Below are 18,924 nucleotides of genomic sequence, written 5' to 3' on the forward strand. Positions count from 1 at the left end.
CCTTCACAAGTGCTTCACAACATTTACAATTTTACTTTTACTTTGACCGTGCTGCTACAATCACCACTCAATCTGGGAGGCCAATGAAATTCTTTAACTTGCTTATGTTCTGTCAAGCAATAAATTACTTACACATACTTCACAAGCGTTGCTTCACCTGACTGATGTTCTTACTAGACAACACGTTTCTGAAATTCATGTCATGCCTATTTTTAACTTAAAATTTCACTGGAATTCCTCTTCACTGGCCTCAGGTAACAATTCATCACATCTAGTTCAGTGCTTATTACTAAAATCACTGCAGAAGCATTTTCTCCATAGGTGCAGCTGACATACCTTGAGTTAAATTTTTTCTTCCTAGCATTTTGTAATAAAATTTTAATGCTCCTTAATTTTGCTGAAATAACTCATTCATCCCCACATTGGAAAATTATTAAGATGAAGTCAATCAAGGGAGTCAGTAGGAAATCTGAGAAGTATAGTGATGTTATAAGTGCCAGTATCACCTGTGGATTGTGTTCGGTCAAATGAAGGCTTTAATTTCATTACATGGTGTATTTACCCAATTATTTAGTTTAAAAGTTCATATAGATTTATTACTATTTTACTCTGATGGACTGTCATCTCTTCCACGGTGTGTCCTACCGCAAGTCTTGAGCTGCTATAAGCTCAGGACCACCACAACCCTGTACTGAATGAGTTGCTTTTGATGGATGGATGGATGGATGGATGGATGGATGGATGGATGCTTTTATAACTACTGGCACAATTTTGCCAGTCTGACAGAGTTCAACTGCAGTTTTTGCTCCAGGAATTTAAATCTTTAACACAAATTGTACATTGATCTAAAAACTCACACTTTTCTCCAAAGGGACTTACAGTGTTAAACTACCTACAATTATTTGTCCATTTATACAGCTGGGTAATTCTTACTGGAGCAATTCAGGCTAAGTTCCTTGCTGAGGGATACTTCAGTGGTATTCAAATCTGCATCCTCTAAGCCCAGAGACAGTAGCCTTAACCGCTGTGAAACATGCTACCCCTACTAAAGTTGCTTCTAACTTAGTTCCTTGACCAGTTTAAATACCACCTGTCTTTTCGCATGATGGTGATACTCAGAGGTAGCATTACACGCCTCACTCACCTATGGTCATCCAGTAAATCGTGCGGGGGGGTATTCCTGATGGAGGGTTGCACTCCAGGACGACAGACTGGCCGTCTTCCACCACAATGGGATCGATCTTCTCCTTGGGGAACTTTGGAGAATCTGCCCAAGCAATAAACAAGGTTAAGGAAAGTCCTCTGTTTGTTGCATTTACAAACACAGTAATGAGTTTGTAATTCAGTCCCATCATTGGCAGCTGACTTCCACTGTACAAAGTCTGCTGCTAAGAGAGAGAACGCTTAAATGACAATAAGAAACGGGACCTAACTATACCGCACAGTATAATATACTGCTACATACTTCCTAGGGTAACTCAGATCAAGTATTTTGCTCATGTGGATGGAACTTGAAACAGAAACCTTCAGGTTACAAGTCTATGTAATGATCATGCTACCTGCAGGCGTACATATGTTTCATCAGAAGCTGTCTGGAAGCCAGCTGGATTTTTGTATAAGTACCGTAGATTGAAAACATATCTGGAGAGAACATGGAGGCGCTGTGTCTAATGCGGCAGCGCAGGGGAAAATGTGCTCAGCCCAAACAGGTAGCAAGAAGATTTGACCTGGCGTGAACCCAGAACGTGTCATTACTCACTCGACACAATGAACTGGGTCTCCTCGGACACGGCCGTCCCCAGTCTGTTTGAGGCGTAGCAGCGATAACGTCCGCCGTATTGCGTGATGTTCTTGCCGCTGGGGATGGTAAAGCTGCCGGCATCATCCTCCATTATCAGCCTGGGGTCCTGGCGTGGGTCGAACCTGAAGCCGTTTTTTGTCCAGTGGTATCTGCCGGAGTGACAGTTCATCATACGTTACGGTGTGGGAACTGGATGAAAGCCAGACCAGAGGCGCTTCACCAGCCACTGGATGTAATGAATGTCAACATTAGAAGAGGAAACGTTCCATTTTTAGCTACAAATGTGAGGGGCGATCATGTGAGGCGAGCTGAAGTTGGAGGAGACAGCCGTGAAGGGGGCCCGTTTGCGGCTGCTGCCACTCACTCGGGCTCAGGATTGCCTCTTGCTTTGCACTCGAAGGTGTAGCTTTCGTCAAAGGGGAAGGCGATGAGCAACCTAGGGGCCTGCTGGGTTATAGTGGGCAGCTGTTCAACTGGAGAAGGAAGGAGGGGAGAGGAAAGCATGACTGAGGTCAGATGTTAAAGTCGGTCGCAGAGAATTTCAAATCAAAAAACCATATCAGGAAAACAAATGAGACTGTAAATTTGACACTACTAATACCTGCCATTTAATTCACATTTTCCCTACACTTTCCTCTAAAGCGACTGACTATTATTAACTATTTATACAAGGGGATAATTTTCCTGGAGAAATTTAATAAGGTAACTATCTTGCTCGAAAGTACTACAGCTCGAGCAGGGGAATCAAATCTGCGACTTTTGGGTCTAAAGGCACTAGCTCTGACCTCTACACTACCAGCTTTCCAGGTTATTGATATAGGTATCGATTAATTTTCATTTGTGGAAGGTAATAAGGAGGGGGAGGGTGAGGTGTTACCGTGATCTAACTGTAATACTATACTAATAGTATTTAGGGCGGGGTACTATGAGAGCAGAGTCATTCCCTTCGTACTGCGATGGGCTGCAGTCACTTCCATTTGATAGGGGCTTTTTCAGACTTTTGTGTGCATGTCTCCTTCACAGCTGAAAGGTTTTCCCCAGAAATAACAACCTGACCACTATTTTGGCACCTCAGTGCTCCGGCCTTCTCAGGACACGTGAACTACAGATTCACAGTCCGAGTGAAAGAGCCTCAGGCCACCTGATCACCACATAAAGAAGGTAAAGAAGGTTACAGGCCAATGTGTTCTGGAGCGAAATACAGACGGAAAATGAAACACGAATAAAATATAGTGTAACACACCAGTGGGAGGGAAAGTGAAGGATGTTACCCAGATTTTGTGAAGACAAACCATAGTAAAGGTATGAAGTACAAAACTTACTCTGTTCATTAAAGGCAGCAGGGGAAAAAAAAAACAAAACAACAAGCAGGTTATTTTATGCCATGCTTTGCACTGTGATTATTTTCATCAGTCTGAAGGCTCACTGACAATGTAACAAAACAAGTCGCTTTGCTTAAAATGATTAAAATGCATAGTTTGTTAGTAACTGGTAGTGGACTACAGGGTGGAGCTGAACGCACTGGCCGAAGCAGGTATGCCACAGTAGACCAGTATGAAGAGAGGCGGTGAAGCTGTGAATTGAGTTGACAGCATATTGGTGAGGGGCTTCACTCACCCTCCAATGGGATATCCAGGCTGCGGACGTGGAAACACACAGCAGAAAGGATCATTAGGGAGAGGCGCCACGATGACCCCATGGGACGACCTTTGGTTGGGGTGATGAGGTCCAGAGAAAAACAAAATGCTGACATGGTCCCTGTCAGTACAGTGCACTAAGTCCACTTCACCTTCCACAAGGAGAAGAAAATCTGGGGAAGCCTATGGCCAGAAACAGAGACATCATGCCATGTCAGATCCCATTCCTTAGACTGGAAAAGCTAGAAGATGTCCTGAGGAGCTCTCAGATTTCTTTCCTAAAGTTGCTGAATCTCACCTTTCTAACGTTTAATGAGAATATGTTTTGCATGCACAAACACACATGCACACGCACACACGCAGCTTAAACCTTCAATTAAACTGAGCAACTCGACCTGAGGACATGTGGGAAATCACACCCTATATTTAAGAGAAGAGTCACTCCACACAGGGAAAGTACTGGCAAGTCCCATGAATGGTAGTGAAGAAATGCTGGTGACCACGATCATAACATATGATAATGATTTCACATAAATCGTGGAAAAACCCTCCCGCTCTGTTTGTGAAGGTTAATTTGTTTCACCAGGTTATCAGGGATGATCAGCACCTCTGACAGTGGATTGGTGGTAAGGAAAGATACCACAAGAAAGCCTGACATGCAGGTAGGAGAGTTGGTTGCCAAGCAGGCATCCACGTAGGATGAAAACCAACAATTCAAAGAAGGATCCGAAGAGACTGTACAGTCTGAAAGCAGATCTGGATGGATTGGAAGGTCCAGATAGCTTTGATGTAAAGTGCACATATATTTCAAAGGTTCATTTCAAAGCGCCCAGCATGAATAAGGCCAAAATTGTGTGCTGATTCTATGATTTCTGGGATATCCCACGATAATAATGTCTGCATCTCCCCACATTCTACTTAAAACTTGTCTCATAATGCTGTTTCATAAAGGAACGCATTGTTTGAACATTCTCCTTGGTTAAACTAACTGGCTCGTGGTGTTGAGCAAGGGAGGCAACTTTTAAGTTACATAAGGTGGCGATTTGCATTATCTGAACAAAAAGATGCAGCACAGATACATTTTGTTAAACTAGAAATACCTGCACTGCCAACACATTGTGTCTGCAGCACATTGTCCTCGATAGATGCAAGGGACTTATTGGGGACACCACTTCGTAGCATCAGCATTTGACCTTCAGTCTTAAGACATTGCCTCAGGAAACACCCGAAAACCTCTCAGACGTGACTGGAACTGCACACACAATAGAAATGTGACATTTGTCTTTACACAAAGGAAAAAAAAAAACTTTGAGAAAAAAGTTCTTCAGTTCAATAGGGTTTCTGCTCAGACACCACAAAAAAGAAGGACCAGCACTCTGCTCTGTCTGTGATAAGATGTTTCATTCAAACTTTGCATCGGCTATCATGCTGTGCAGTCTTCTGAGCTCCGAAAAGGACTAAGATGTTAAGAGACCAGAACCATTTGCAGTCATACACAATGAATACAGATCACTCCATTCATTTTGAGCAGCCATAAACCTGATCTTTGTCTTCTCTTTATGTCCAATAGCTGACAGCAAACACTCGAGTCTTGGTCCTGCTGAGAGTTTGTGTATAAAATAGCTCATGCAACTTCTTACTGGAAACTGATTTGTTTAACTGCTTTGTTTAACTGAGCATTTAAATGCACTCTGGTAAAATATCTCTCTCGGGGAAGCACTCAGCATAAAAATTTTACAGAAGGGAGGTGACCATTCAGTCCATCTTAGAAATCTCCCGCTGGGCTAATGAAAATTTCCCACACTATTTATTAAGCGTGCGTCGAAAGGTAGAGAGAACGACCTGGCTCACAGGTCACATGGTACCACTTAATTTACATATGAAATGCACCTGTGGATTCTGAAGACTACAGTGAGGCTATATACAGTGTTCATGAGCATATCCGGTACAAAGCAATGCAAAACGTCCACTGAGAAGTATTAAAGCTGGGGAAATGGAGCTGTACGTATTTTTCGGAGCATCTAAAATGGGCCTAAACAACACTATTTGTGTAACCCATGAACAAGTCTTCAATTAAATGAAAAAACAACCCCAGAAGTAATATCAAATAGACAAATGTATGCACTTGATTCCATTGAGTTTAATTTGCAACATTTGCAGTGTATGCAATGCAGAGGAAGAAAATGGCCATTTTAATGAGATGAATGAAATTAGCATGTTATGACAATGTTTAAGTAAAAATTGCATTGGCCCAGTTTGCCTAAGGCTCCAGAGTCTTTTTCTCTTCACATGTGTCTGTATGTGGACATCTTAACTGTGGCACCATCAGTGGCAGGCAGCTGGTGGGTCGGGAGCTGAGACGATGACGAATGGCAGCTGGGAGCGAGCGCGGGCGAGTGTGACCACAGCAGAGATGAAGATGGATCACACCGGGTTGCAACGATCAAGGGGAGGGGGTGTCTGCACTCGCTGTCCTCAGCGGGGCAAAGGACTGCGGCACTGACCCACATATGCTCATCGTCCCTTTGTGATTCTGTGTGAGCGCTAGCGTGAGTGTGTTTCGCAGCTTACAGATCTTGATGACAGCCTGCTTAGTTGTCCTCTGGAGCAGTGGTCAAGCTACGCTTCAGCCTTTGTGGGTTCACGCTTTGAAAGTTCAGATCAATTTTCATGTATTTATTATTCATTTGCTTTGTCTATATGTATACACACAGAGTTTGAAAGCACTTATCCCAAGTGGGGTCATGGCAAACCGGAGCCTAACCCGGCAACACAGGGCACAAGGCTGGAGGGGGAGGGGACACACCCTGGACGGGACGCCAGTCCATCGCAAGGCACCCCAAGCAGGACTCGAACCCCAGACCCACCAGAGAGAAGGCCCCAGCCAAACCCACTGCACCACCATGCCACGTATGTATATATGCGCTGCAGGACTGAGAACGGTTTCCCTCATCAGCACCCTTGCAGAAACAACCCTTGGAGCAATTCACTTGTGTCCCGACATCTGGAACAGGGTTCTGCTCAACGTGTGTGATCATCAATGCCAGTAACCGTAAAATTGCACCCTGATTTATAATGAACGTAGGTGTGAGCGGACAGGCACAACATTCTCAAGTTTTCAGCAGATGTGTGACTTTTGGGACTGTCTAATGCAGACTATTTCCATGGCCAGTCCAGCCAGGACAGAGAGAAGGATGGACTTTACATTTCACATCGTCTCCTCTGTCAGGGCCTAGACTCTGCTCTGACCAACAGAAGAAATTCTTCACTCCTTAATGAACAATTGGAAGGCAATTAGACTTGACTTGAAAGGGACAGTGGACCACCTGGTTAAGGCACTGCAGTGCTAAGTTTGGCGAGCATTTATTGTGTGTCACTGGAGCTTGGTGTCTAATTTATGTCAGAAACTAACATAACATGTTGTGGTTCCACAACATGCTGTTCTCCTGTATGTCATGGATTATCTGGATCATGTTGCCCTCTGCATGTTTGAACAACATGTGCCCAAATCTCCTGAACTCCTTCGGTCTCAAAACAAACAACATCACTGTGGGCTACAGGATGAAACAGAGACCCATAAACTACAGTTAAATAGGTATCCTGGTGGCACACAGGCATTCATTTAATAAAGACTGCAGTAAAAGCTAAAAATGTAAAATTTAGTGCATTAAAAAAAGATATCTATGCAGCTATGAACAAAGCAGACTTGGCTGTTTCCAAAATAAGCAAAATGAGGAAATTAGTGAAAACTTCCACACAGTTTGCTAATTACTAGGTTTTGTTTTTACTATTTTCCATCACTTCTGTTCTGATTTGTCTGCACCTGTTTCTCAAACATTGGAATAAATTCATCATAATGAATGGCAGACAAAAAGTGCACTGATTGAAAAGCTGACTGACTGATTGAAAAGCACTTCCACTTAATATTTTTTAAGATGGATGACCTTTACATAATTCAAATGTTGTTTGTGCAATATAGAATTCATTTTAATTAGAAAGGCCATCAAGAATTTTCAATTTGCATGTAATTAGCTGGAAACAATTTAATCCATTGTCCTCTATCCATTTACTGACCAATATGAAATTCAAGCTTAAATTAATTTAAATTTTTCTCATTAAATCTTTTTAATATTTTACAGCCCCTATTGTTCTGAATATAAAACTTACATACCGAACAGATGACAGTTGTGACCAGCAGAAACCCCCAACAACTGTTTTGTTCTTTCTTGATTTACTGTACATAATTGTTTCTCCTTCTCACTTGCGCTAATATTAATTTATCCAGCAGTCTTTTTACCCACAATGCAATGCAGTGCTTTCGCGCAGCAGCGGCATGCCTCAGCGGTGAATGTTCGAACGTGCAGTCGAGCGCAATGATGATATGTGAGGACAGCTGCCGCCCGCGTGCGCCAGGCCAGAAGCAGGGTGGTGCTCACCCTGGAGGGCCTTCAAGCTAGAGTAGCCATCACTGAGACACAATGCGGGCAACGCCCTGTTAGCACAGTGCAAACACCGAGCTCCCAGGTGGGCAGAGCTGCTGAAAGGTAGATAAGTGGCCAGATGCTTTCCCAGCATGTCATGCTCAAAGAGCCCAGATGGGAGGAAACGAGACGGGGCACTTCAACCGGTTGCTTCACTTTTGCATCTCGCCCAGCAATGGCAGAAAAATGAGCACTGGTATAATTTGCATGCATTTGTTCATTTGTGTCATTTACTTCGCCACAGTCAAAAGAAAAGTCTATAGTAGTGGACGCATGTTGTGTACCGGTCCAGAAAATGGACTTAGAGCCTCTGGAGTGTCCTACTGGAGTCTCATGACATCGGCATTAAACAGTATAAAATAAATGAGAAACAAATAAACTGCTGGATAAGAAGCATTGACTAAGCAACATAATAATAAAATTAATCACAGATATACAGAAAGACTCAAGGAGTTTTTTTTTTTTTCACATGAAGATTAACTGCATGATTATTAATGGAACTGAAATAAATTTTGGCTATCTGGATAGCATAAGTATTAAAAGGTGTAGATTCTCTGCAGGTCATGTCACAGAATAAGTGTATCTCAAACTGTTGAAATCAATAACGCTCCCGGTCTGAGAACAGTGAGTAAGTGAAAGGGATGAGATCATTCAGGGTGCTTTGAACTATCAGCTGACAATACGTAGGCACACATCCCATGGTCACAGCATCGCCGCCAGGGGCCCCTTTCACAAGTGGTTCAAAGCCATCAGCTAATAATGGCCTGCGTTCGTTATCTTAAGCTGGTGCGCCCGTAACATGGAAAGCATCTCACGTGGCAGAATGCACTGAGTCATAAGAGGCAGGGCGGGCAGAGCTGATAAAGACCATTCTCTGTGTTGGACCCTCGCCACTGTTTGCCAAAGCTCGAAAGTTAGCACAACTAGATATTATTTTGAACTTGCACAGCAGCTCACGACAAAGTGAATTTCAAAACAATGCACCATTCTTCTGAGGATAGATTTCAAAGGAGATGTATTTTCTATAGAAATAAACTAGGTGATCATTAACTTGGCCTCTACGGGAGGTTTTCGAGCTATGAGGAAATCTTAATTTGGATGGTACACAGAAGCGAATTAGTGAAGGTGAGTTGAGGACTGAAGATGTCCCCGGTGGGGCTGGGGGTGGGGGTGGAATGTGGTGGTAACACAGCTGAAGACTCTGAATACTGGTTTATATGAATGCATTGGGATGCCTGCTCCTTTGAGGGGAATTGCCACAGTCCCCAAAAAGGCAAAATCTATCTGTAATGTGCCTAACTATGGTATAATAAGTGTGACTCTAACCCCATTCAGACACTTTTATGTTATTCTTATCATTCATATTATTATTGGTCTAAGGTAGACTTTCCAATAATTCCACCTTTGTTCTCTCTCTTCGCTCACTTCTACATACTGTGTGTGTGTGTATATATATATACACACACACACACACACATTTTTAGAACCGCTTGTCCCATACAGGGTCGCAGGGAACCGGAGCCAACCCAGTAACACAGGGCGCAAGGCCGGAGGGGGAGGGGACACACCCAGGACGGGACGCCAGTCCGTCGCAAGGCACCCTAAGCGGGACTCGAACCCCAGACCCACCGGAGAGCAGGACTGTGGTCCAACCCACTGCGCCACTGCACCCTCATATATATATATATATATATTATAAACATACATTATATACGTGTGTATACATATATAGATATATATATGTATACACACGTATATAATGTATGTTGATAATATTGAAACAGTGACCTAAAGCATTAGACCACAGGTGGAGTTCTTAAAAATCACTATCAATATATCTTATCTGTAAAAGAAGTAAAGAAGTAAAGAGTATGCTGTGAGACACCAAAGTAAACATTCACAGAGAAACCGATTTCTATCAAAACACATTCTAGCTGTAATTCCAGAGAGAAAAAAACTACTGGAAGAAAACAGGGGTGATGCACTGCAACACATATTTTTATGTGGCATGCAGCATTTGTAAGGCTGGTACCTGCAAAAACACAAGAAAATCAGGATATGCACCCATTAATTACGCACACACAAACTCCCTCCCCCCCTAATAAATGCAGACACACTCACATATAGATGTAGAAATGCTAAATTTATAAAGATTTGATCATAGCTTCACAGAGGAAAGACTAAGCACCTTGACTTTTCAGTCATTCCTAAATGAGTAATTGGACAAAAAATTAACATTAGAAGTATAAGGGGGGGCTCGGTGGTGTAGCGCATATGGCTGAGGCCTGCTCTCTGGTGGGTCTGGGGTTCAAGTCCTGCTTGGATTGCCCTGGGGTGGACCGACGTCCTGTCCGGGGTGCGTCCCCCCCTCGCCCTGCACCGGGCTAGGCTCCGGCACGCGTCGACCCCGCTCGGGACGAGCAGCTGTAGACATTGTGTGTGAGTATAAAAAGAACATTCTCCAGCCAGAATAGGGTTATATCACACTGAACTTATTCAAGCTTAAAATGTGGAACGCAACTAAATAAATAAATAAATAAAAAAATGACCTGAAACTTGAACATGAAACTTGAATGTACAATCACGGTATGGGGACTCAAAACACACCTATTGTATTGGATCAGCCATGTTCATAACAGACAAGCAGAGCCGCTTCTGTCACACTTCGAAAGCAACAAAGTTCTTCGCTGTGAATGTGCCCTCAGGGCCCACGGAAATCCTTGTCATTAGTTGCATTTTCTTAACTGGGCTAGAATGCTTTTAATTTTCTCAACCATCTGCTGGCCTTTCATCAAAGAGCATTTACTGACAGAGGGCTAACAGTTAATAACATTTAATAAGGGAGGACTATTAGGAATACCGAGTTTTAATCTACATAATGAAGCGCTTCTCAATTCATATTTAGCTGGGAGTTCTGAAACAAACAGATGTCCACCTTAAATGTGAGATAAACACACATTTACATTACAAATTAAGTATTTTTATGTGAACTGTATGAAATATTATATTTATTGTCTCATACAGAAGTAATTGGGATTACAGTTTTACATTTATATGAAACATTAGAGCAAAAACCAATACTAACTAATAAAAACAGAAATGATGTTTCAAATGAATATCTCACATTCTGGTTCCAAGCCAGTCGGCTACAGTTAAGGCTAACCATACCGTAATTTTGTGAAAAATAAATAAATAAATAAAAACATAGCTGTTTATAGAAGACTGGTTAATATTTAATATTTTATTTCAGTAAGTGTTCAATTTATTGATGTATACAGTTATAACCTTATTAAAGTTTAATCACTGTGAAATAATTGTTCCAGGGAGAATTTCCAGTAAATGGTGAATGAAACAATAATCACTGTGCTAAACTTGCAGAAAAAGAACTAAACATTCTGTACATTTATACATCAGATTCTGAGTATGAGGAAAGTAGACTCATAGTGGCAGTAATTACTAAATTTACATATACAAGACAATCCTGAAACACAGCACAAGGGCCAGTGTCTAATAATAATGGGGCTTCCTTGATCCTCTTTGGTCTTCACTTGACTTTTCCACTTGCAGGTGTTTTAATTTTCATTCTTTTTGGGATTTACAGCTCTGTATTTGCAGATATTTTATTATCATCATTTTTTTTGGTTCAGACCTTCATGAGTGAAGTGCCTGGTGTCTCGATCCCTCAGTGTTGCTACTAATACAGGTGCTGAGAACAGATGAAAACTGCCTAAAAATGAATCATACCACTATACACACAGTACACACGGTAAACACTCCTGCCTCTGGTATGCAGGCAAGACTAGTTATGCTGGCCTCAGTCTTACCCCACAATATAATGCAAGAATGAACTTGTTTATGTGTATGATTAGTGTTTTTTTCATAGAATTTTCCTAACTTCACAACCCTGTCAGCTGCTAACCAAAAGTCATACCTGCAGATAATAATAATATTAATAAATTCTCCAACGTATTAAACTCTTCCTATGAATTCCACACAAGGGCTCTGCAGCCCAAAGACGTTCTTATCCACTGTATTTAGATCACAAAAATGCTGTTATGACAAGGCAGGCTGAATAGAAATTTCCTGAACCTTGAAATAGCTATTCTCTACTTATTCCATATGGCTAGATAAATATGTTGATAACTGAGTGGTTTTTTTCCCTCCTGGCTTAGCAGTATTTTCTCAGGGAAAATGAGAAAACCACAACTGTCAGAGAATACAGGATTCCCAGAGCTTCACTACAATTCTTTATAATTGACTAATACTATATTTCAGGGTTTATGTCCTGCTTGGGGTGCCTTGCGATGGACTGGCATCCCATCCAGTCAAAGGCACCCCCCTCAAACCTTAATTTTCAAAAATTCTTGAAAGTGCATATATTTAGATCATTCAAAAATTCTAATATTTCCACATTCCACAGCAGTTAAACCAAAATCACAAGAGTTAATGCTATAAATGTTATAAGCTTGGTGCTATCTTTTATGCAATATGTTGTACCATACCCATAAGTTGTTTTTCTATTTAGACCATCGCTTTCTCTGTGTGGAGACATCTAACAGAAGGATCCTTCAAAGGCATCCAGTTGATTTCCACTGTTATGCTGTTGACAGAAATTGATTTATCAATAGAGCAAAATGACTGCACCAGTAACAGCTACAGCCAATTGTTTTTATGAGATTAAAAACTGGATGAATGACAACTATCTGCCTCTGAACTCAGGAAAAGAGAAGTCCTGGTTCTTGGAAGAAATGAGGTATGTAGGCGGTTACTGTTCCCAGCTATCAGCTTGGTACTTTTAAACTTCACCTTTTGTAGAATTAGCTAGGAACTCTAGTGTCATTTCTAAAGTTCACCACAGTGAATCTTGGGGACCTGCAAACCCATGGCATTTATGTAGTGTCACCCACCCAAAATCGTCTCCCTCCCAGACATCAACCAGAACTGTGCAGAAGCTGCATTAAAAATCATGGGTACCTGTCCTTGGACTCCCAGTGATGATTTTATCTCATTTTCAGAATTTTGTTGCCTCTCCTCCATTGCCCCATGGCTTTTTCCACACGCTTGTTTTTCATTGTGTGTTGTGGTACTTGTTGCATGGGCTTTTTGTATTAAACTTGTGTAGTATTCTAAGACTAATTCAACTTCGTATGGTTTACTTACATGAGCAAAGAGCAGTCACACATGGTCATGAGTGACTATCCTACTTATTCTGCAGAATAACAGGATCGTAGGTCTTATATTCACTCCACAAAGGAGCATGTACCTGTAAGAACTGTACCATGGTATCCTAAATGGTGCCCAGCAGCATTCATTTGATATGCTATCATTTATGAAATATATGCTTAAAAATAAATATTCAACCTAATAACCTCTTTCAGGTCTATTTCAGTACTATTTTTTTAACTGCAAAGATATCTCATGACCACTCAAACAAAGGTACTTTACTTTTTCTCAGATTTAAAGTAAACTGAGAAGATCCATCTGCCTTCAACGAAACCTTTTGAAACAAAGGCTGGATTCTTGTTAAGGCTTCGGGTAAATACATTCTTGCAATGCTTCATATAAACCACAAATCTCAGCATTGTTATTATATTGTTACTCTTGAAATTGCTCTCATCTCTGATCCTGTTGTGTGTGTATGTGTGTGTGTGTGTGAAATGAGAATTCAGGTGTTTGATAACTTATTAGGGAAATTATCCATTGAACACAGCCTTTGCTTCTTAAAGCTCTCAACTGTCTTCTTTTAGTAGAATAAGGATATGTGTATGTGAGTGCTGCAGTGATTTGAGGAATTGGGCAGTAGCAATTTTAGCCTAAATTCAAGTTAAACTTCCTTATGAGAAAGTAATGTTATTTGTATTTCGAAAGTCAGAAGGTACTTTTTGTTAAAGGTGCCACAGCCAAATAACATGTGAAATAACACAAAAACATCTGCATCTAAGCTTCTCTTCCTGCTAATGTAATGCACACATTGTATTTTCTATGACATGTACGTCGCTTTGGAGAAAAATGTCTGCTAAATGAATAAATGTAAATAACAGCTCTGATCACTAATCTGATATGTTAGGGTACATGGAATAAGTGTGTGTGTTACCAGTTTTCAGGAAAATACATGCACAACATGTGTACATTTGAAACTGCAATATAGAGGAATTAGGGGTAAAAGGAAAAGCAAAACACACCAAATCTGACTAAAATTTAACAAACAGAAGTGAGCCGACACCATAGTTTAAACAGCAGCTGTACAGGCCATGACCTGAGCAACAGACCTGCAATTTATTTTTCCCATCCTCAGTATTTGCGGAGACGAACCAAAACATTGCAAAATCTGAACAGCCAAGAACTTCGAGAACCTCCTAAACATAAGATGCGTTAATTTCAGCAGTGGTGCTGGGACCTACTTTCCGTTCGTGCTTCTAAAAACAAAAGTGAAAAATCATGGCATGGGGATAGGCAAGCCAGTCTAGGGGCTATTTTGCTTAGATGTCCCTCTCCCAGTATGTCACAAACAACTCCGGGCTATGAGAGTCATCAGTCAACACCTCAGGAGCTACATAAACCACAAGCAGTTAATAAAAAAACACAATACCACTACACCAGGAGAGCTCCCCTTACACTGCAAAGCCCTTAGCAGTGGCCAAGCAGACACTTTCCACTGGACCTGTGTGTGTGTGTGTGTGTGTGTGTGTGTGCTGACACCACCCTACTCCCGTGTGCTTGTTTCCCCTAGCTGTCCGAGTGAGAAACCACAAAACTCTGAGTAGTAACAAACCTTCCATATTCAGCAGTCCATGTCTTTTCATTCATTCATTCATTCATTCACTGAACAAATTTAACTTTATTGTGTTTCTCCAACTTAAAAAGCCCCGTTTACAGCATAAACATCCTTAAAAGTTCTCTGTAGTCGGTATAATTAGAAACGCAGGCAGTTTATTATATAACAGACGCAGACACGCATTGTCTGAAACCGTTTATCCCGAGCGGGGTCGTGGCAGACCGGAGCCTAACCCAGCAAGAGAGGGCGTAAGGCTGGGGGGGAGGCGACACACCCAAGATGGGACGCCAGTCACGCCGAGCAGGACTCGAACCCCAAACCTGTCGCACCACTGCACCCCTCTATAAGAGAGGCACACCATTAAATTCATTTTGTGAAATAATGTCATTTTGACACGTGAAAGCAGAAGAATAATACCATATGTATGTAATTATAATGATGTAACTCATACACAGATCTGCTTTTGATTTAACACTTTGTCAAAAGCTTTGACCTGACAGGGATAAAATGCCTTATTAGAGATTTCTCCATCGCACATAACCCCGCTGGCTGACAGCAAACGAAACGTTGCGGGAGCCCTTACCTTTCCTGCAGAAATCCTGTCTGAAAAGATTTTCCCGCTCAGTGTTTACCCCTCTGTCCGGCACACTGGTGGAGTGTGTGGACATAACCAGCGCAAAGCGGAACGGGTGCTCGCTCACAGGATTCAGAAAGCCCTCTGACAGGAAGACCTGTATTACCTGTATTAAATTACAGTTGTGAAGATACAATGTAGCTGAAGAAAAAGGAGCACGCATGCTTACCTCTTGAAAGAGGAAACAAAAAAAAAAATGTCAAACATCTCAAATTTCAAAGACGAGTGGCTGGAGCAGGGTAAAGTATTGCGCAACAGCTGATTTGAACACACACATCAAATCAGGCCTGTGATGCAGGTTCAAGGACTCGAGGTGTGTTCCGCTTCCAAATTATCACTGTGAGCAACAGAAGTACGGTCAGCTCTTGGGATCTGGGGAAGGGGGATGTATTAGTTAGAGACACAGACGAAAATGTCGACTGGGCAAGTGTGACTCTCCGCTTTTGTTGGAGTACTCTTGATCAAGGCACTTACTGTGAATTGCTCCATTAAACCACACAGTTGTTTAAACGGGTCAAGTACTCTAAGATGCTTTGGATAATAGCATCAGCTAAACAACAATAGTATAATAATTGCTTCATTAGTCATCTGCTTACGTGCAGAGATATGTAAGTGCTGCACGAGTACACACTGTGATATGTGGCTTGGATGGAAGTATCTAGAAATGAACAGTGGCGCACTTAACTTGCTGAACCTAAGCATGTAGGCAGAGCGGTGAGACCAGTGACTCTGTATTAGTCCATGTTGAACAGCACTCACGGACTTGAGTGGCTCTCAAACACAAGTCATCAGCATCAGCAGCGCCAAATCTTCCTTATACACAAAATGCTGCATTTTTCATTCTGGTTGGCTGATATGACCTCTGATTTTTAGAGCAACTGCTCAAATGAACTAATAATAATTGTAAAGCCATATAATGGGAAAAAAAACTGTATATTAACCCAGAAAAACTGATAATGGAGAAAAATCATAATAATGAACATGGGCTATGGGATGCTGCTGCCTAGAAACAATTACATCTAAAAATGCATAGCACAGCACATGTTGTACTATGGGGTCTCTAGAGAAGGTCCTGCCTCTCTGATGACCTCAGATCTTCTACATCATTTCACTGCATCCGGGCTGCATGGTGCCCCCGGTAGCTTGCACCATCCCGTGAGTGAAACAAATAATTGCAGAGAAGATGCAGCTAGTTTCGACTTTCGAGGTCTCTTGCCTGACAGCCTGATGATAGCTTTCTCAGCAAGGCTTTTGTAGAGCTCTCACACGTCAGCGGACGGCATGTTGCCTTGCGTTTCGTGTCTGCTCCTGCACGGTATGACTATGAAGCCAAGCTGCGGCACACAAAGCATCGTCTGCTTTGCTAGGGCTCTTCAGTCCTCACTTTGGTTCTCTTCAGGGGGAATAAAGGAAGTCTTTTTTGCTATAGTAATAAAGTGTACAAAGATCAGACCTCCTCCCATGACTCCACTCAGGAGTGTGGAACTAAAGCAGAACTGTGCATCTGTACTGGGAATGAAGGCGTAAATTCTGAGTCAATAGGAGGGTGGGGCAGCTGTCTACTTGTGGAGGTTCGCGCAAGAGCCATGTTAAAGCACAAGCGAGGTAATGGACAAAGCTCATGACGGAAGCGACCATCTACAGTTTAACTTCTGTTAACAGAAAAATATTCTATTAAAGGGCACCTAATGTCAACTGACCCCAGTGATGACCTGGGAAAACGCTCTGACCCGTTGCAACATGCAGAGCGATAGCAGCAGGAAGCCCCAACTCCACAGGTCTGAGACCGGAAACATTCCTCCAACATCTCCAAATCTCTGGCAAGCTCCCACAACACGCAATTTGTTTCTTTCGAACCGCTAAAACATACTGTACGTAAATCACAGTCACACATGAAAATATGTATTTAGAAACACTTTAACTTCTGTCCAAAAAAGCACCAGTGTTTGAAAACTCAAATTGTTTTAAAACATTTTTTTCAAAATGAAGATGCTTTATGTGTTTTTAAGTATTGGGATAAGTTATCACATAAAAGATTAAAACGAGAAAACATTTATTAAAAGTACACATAGTACTTCAAAAGAAAAGGAAGTAATTCTTTGAACCTACAGCTGGCAGAAAGTTTTATAAATATTCTATTTATTTTATTCTAAAATTCTAGTAAATTTAAATAAGAACATGCTAAAATAAAACCAATATAAAGACATTATGGCATGCAATGGTGTTTGCAGTGTAGATATATATATATACACACACACACACACACACACACTTTCAGAACCGCTTGTCCCTTACGGGGTCACGGGTATATATATATATATATATATATATATATATATATATATATATATATATATATATATATATATATATATATATATATATATATATATATATATATATATATATATATATATATATATATATATATATATATATATATATATATATAGGGGGGTGCGGTGGCGCAGTGGGTTGGACCGCAGTCCTACTCTCCAGTGGGTCTGGGGTTCGAATCCCGCTTGGGGTGCCTTGCGGCGGACTGGCGTCCCGTCCTGGGTGTGTCCCCTCCCCCTCCGGCCTTACGCCCTGTGTTGCCGGGTAGGCTCCGGTTCCCCGTGACCCCGTAAGGGACAAGCGGTTCTGATAATGTGTGTGTGTGTGTGTATATATATATATATATATTTTTTTTTTTTTTTTTTTTTTTTTTTTGGGGGGGGGTGCGGTGGCGCGGTGGGTTGGACCACAGTCCTGCTTTCCAGTGGGTCTGGGGTTCGAATCCTGCTTGGGGTGCCTTGCGGCGGACTGGCGTCCTGTCCTGGGTGTGTCCCCTTCCCCCTCCGGCCTTACGCCCTGTGTTGCCGGGTAGGCTCCGGTTCCCCGTGACCCCGTATGGGACAAGCGGTTCTGAAAATGTGTGTGTGTGTGTGTGTGTATATATTTTTTTTTTCAGTGAAATATATACATAATGTTTAAAACATTAATTGCAAATGAAAAAAAGAAACTATTATTATTATCCTTACTATCCTTTCTATCACAATAATAATAATAATAATAATAATAATAATACCATCATGGAGTGATTTCCACTGCCCATATTTAATAATTTTACTTTACATTCAGACATGTCGTTCAAATTATTAAAAATATAACGGCAGACAGTAAATGTATAAGAATTGACTGTTTCAGAGTAACACTAGTTCTTTTGAGTGATTTGTGTTTTCCCTCAAGGTCATGAATAGAATAAGAGATTAGGTGCTGATAGCCACAGCAAAAGTCAGTTTTAAGATTGTTTGTTTTGATTTCTGGCATCTGACTGATGGTGAACGATTTCTCCAGAGGTTGCTGGCGACCAGCAGCATGCCCCATCCTGCCTGGCGTTGACAGTTACATGGCACAGGCTCCCGGTGGCTCCGTCACAGTGGCTTGTGTTCACACGCTCTGTACCTGCTGGGACCAGCCTTCAGGAGAAATGCACACCTCACACCTGCCCTGGGCATAAACAGCCACTCTACATAAGAGCTAGAGCATTTGCATTTTGGAGGAAAGCTGAATGAAAGTACCGGTGTTTACACTACTGCTTGAGCCCGACTGAA

General features: G+C 41.7%; 1 protein-coding gene across 3 annotated transcripts in view; it reads right to left on the reverse strand.

Annotated features, from left to right (window-relative positions):
• The window catches only part of LOC108939007 (neural cell adhesion molecule L1-like protein), a 46,571-nt gene that overhangs the window by 19,554 nt on the left and 8,093 nt on the right, over nucleotides 1-18,924 (reverse strand). For 2 of the 3 annotated variants that reach the window (XM_029259679.1, XM_029259671.1), the window contains exons 1-5: nucleotides 15,278-15,405; nucleotides 3,419-3,621; nucleotides 2,166-2,274; nucleotides 1,760-1,950; nucleotides 1,145-1,267 (exon numbers count right to left, since the gene is read on the reverse strand). In XM_029259679.1, coding sequence (XP_029115512.1) covers nucleotides 1,145-1,267; nucleotides 1,760-1,950; nucleotides 2,166-2,274; nucleotides 3,419-3,554 — 559 coding nt within the window. In that variant the 5' untranslated portion in view covers nucleotides 3,555-3,621; nucleotides 15,278-15,405. Of the gene's footprint in view, nucleotides 1-1,144; nucleotides 1,268-1,759; nucleotides 1,951-2,165; nucleotides 2,275-3,418; nucleotides 3,622-15,277; nucleotides 15,406-18,924 lie in introns of those variants that run through there. The other variant, XM_029259673.1, reaches the window with a different exon arrangement.

This window comes from Scleropages formosus, chromosome 2 (genome assembly GCF_900964775.1).
Source record: "Scleropages formosus chromosome 2, fSclFor1.1, whole genome shotgun sequence".
In the NCBI taxonomy this organism is placed as follows: domain Eukaryota; kingdom Metazoa; phylum Chordata; class Actinopteri; order Osteoglossiformes; family Osteoglossidae; genus Scleropages; species Scleropages formosus.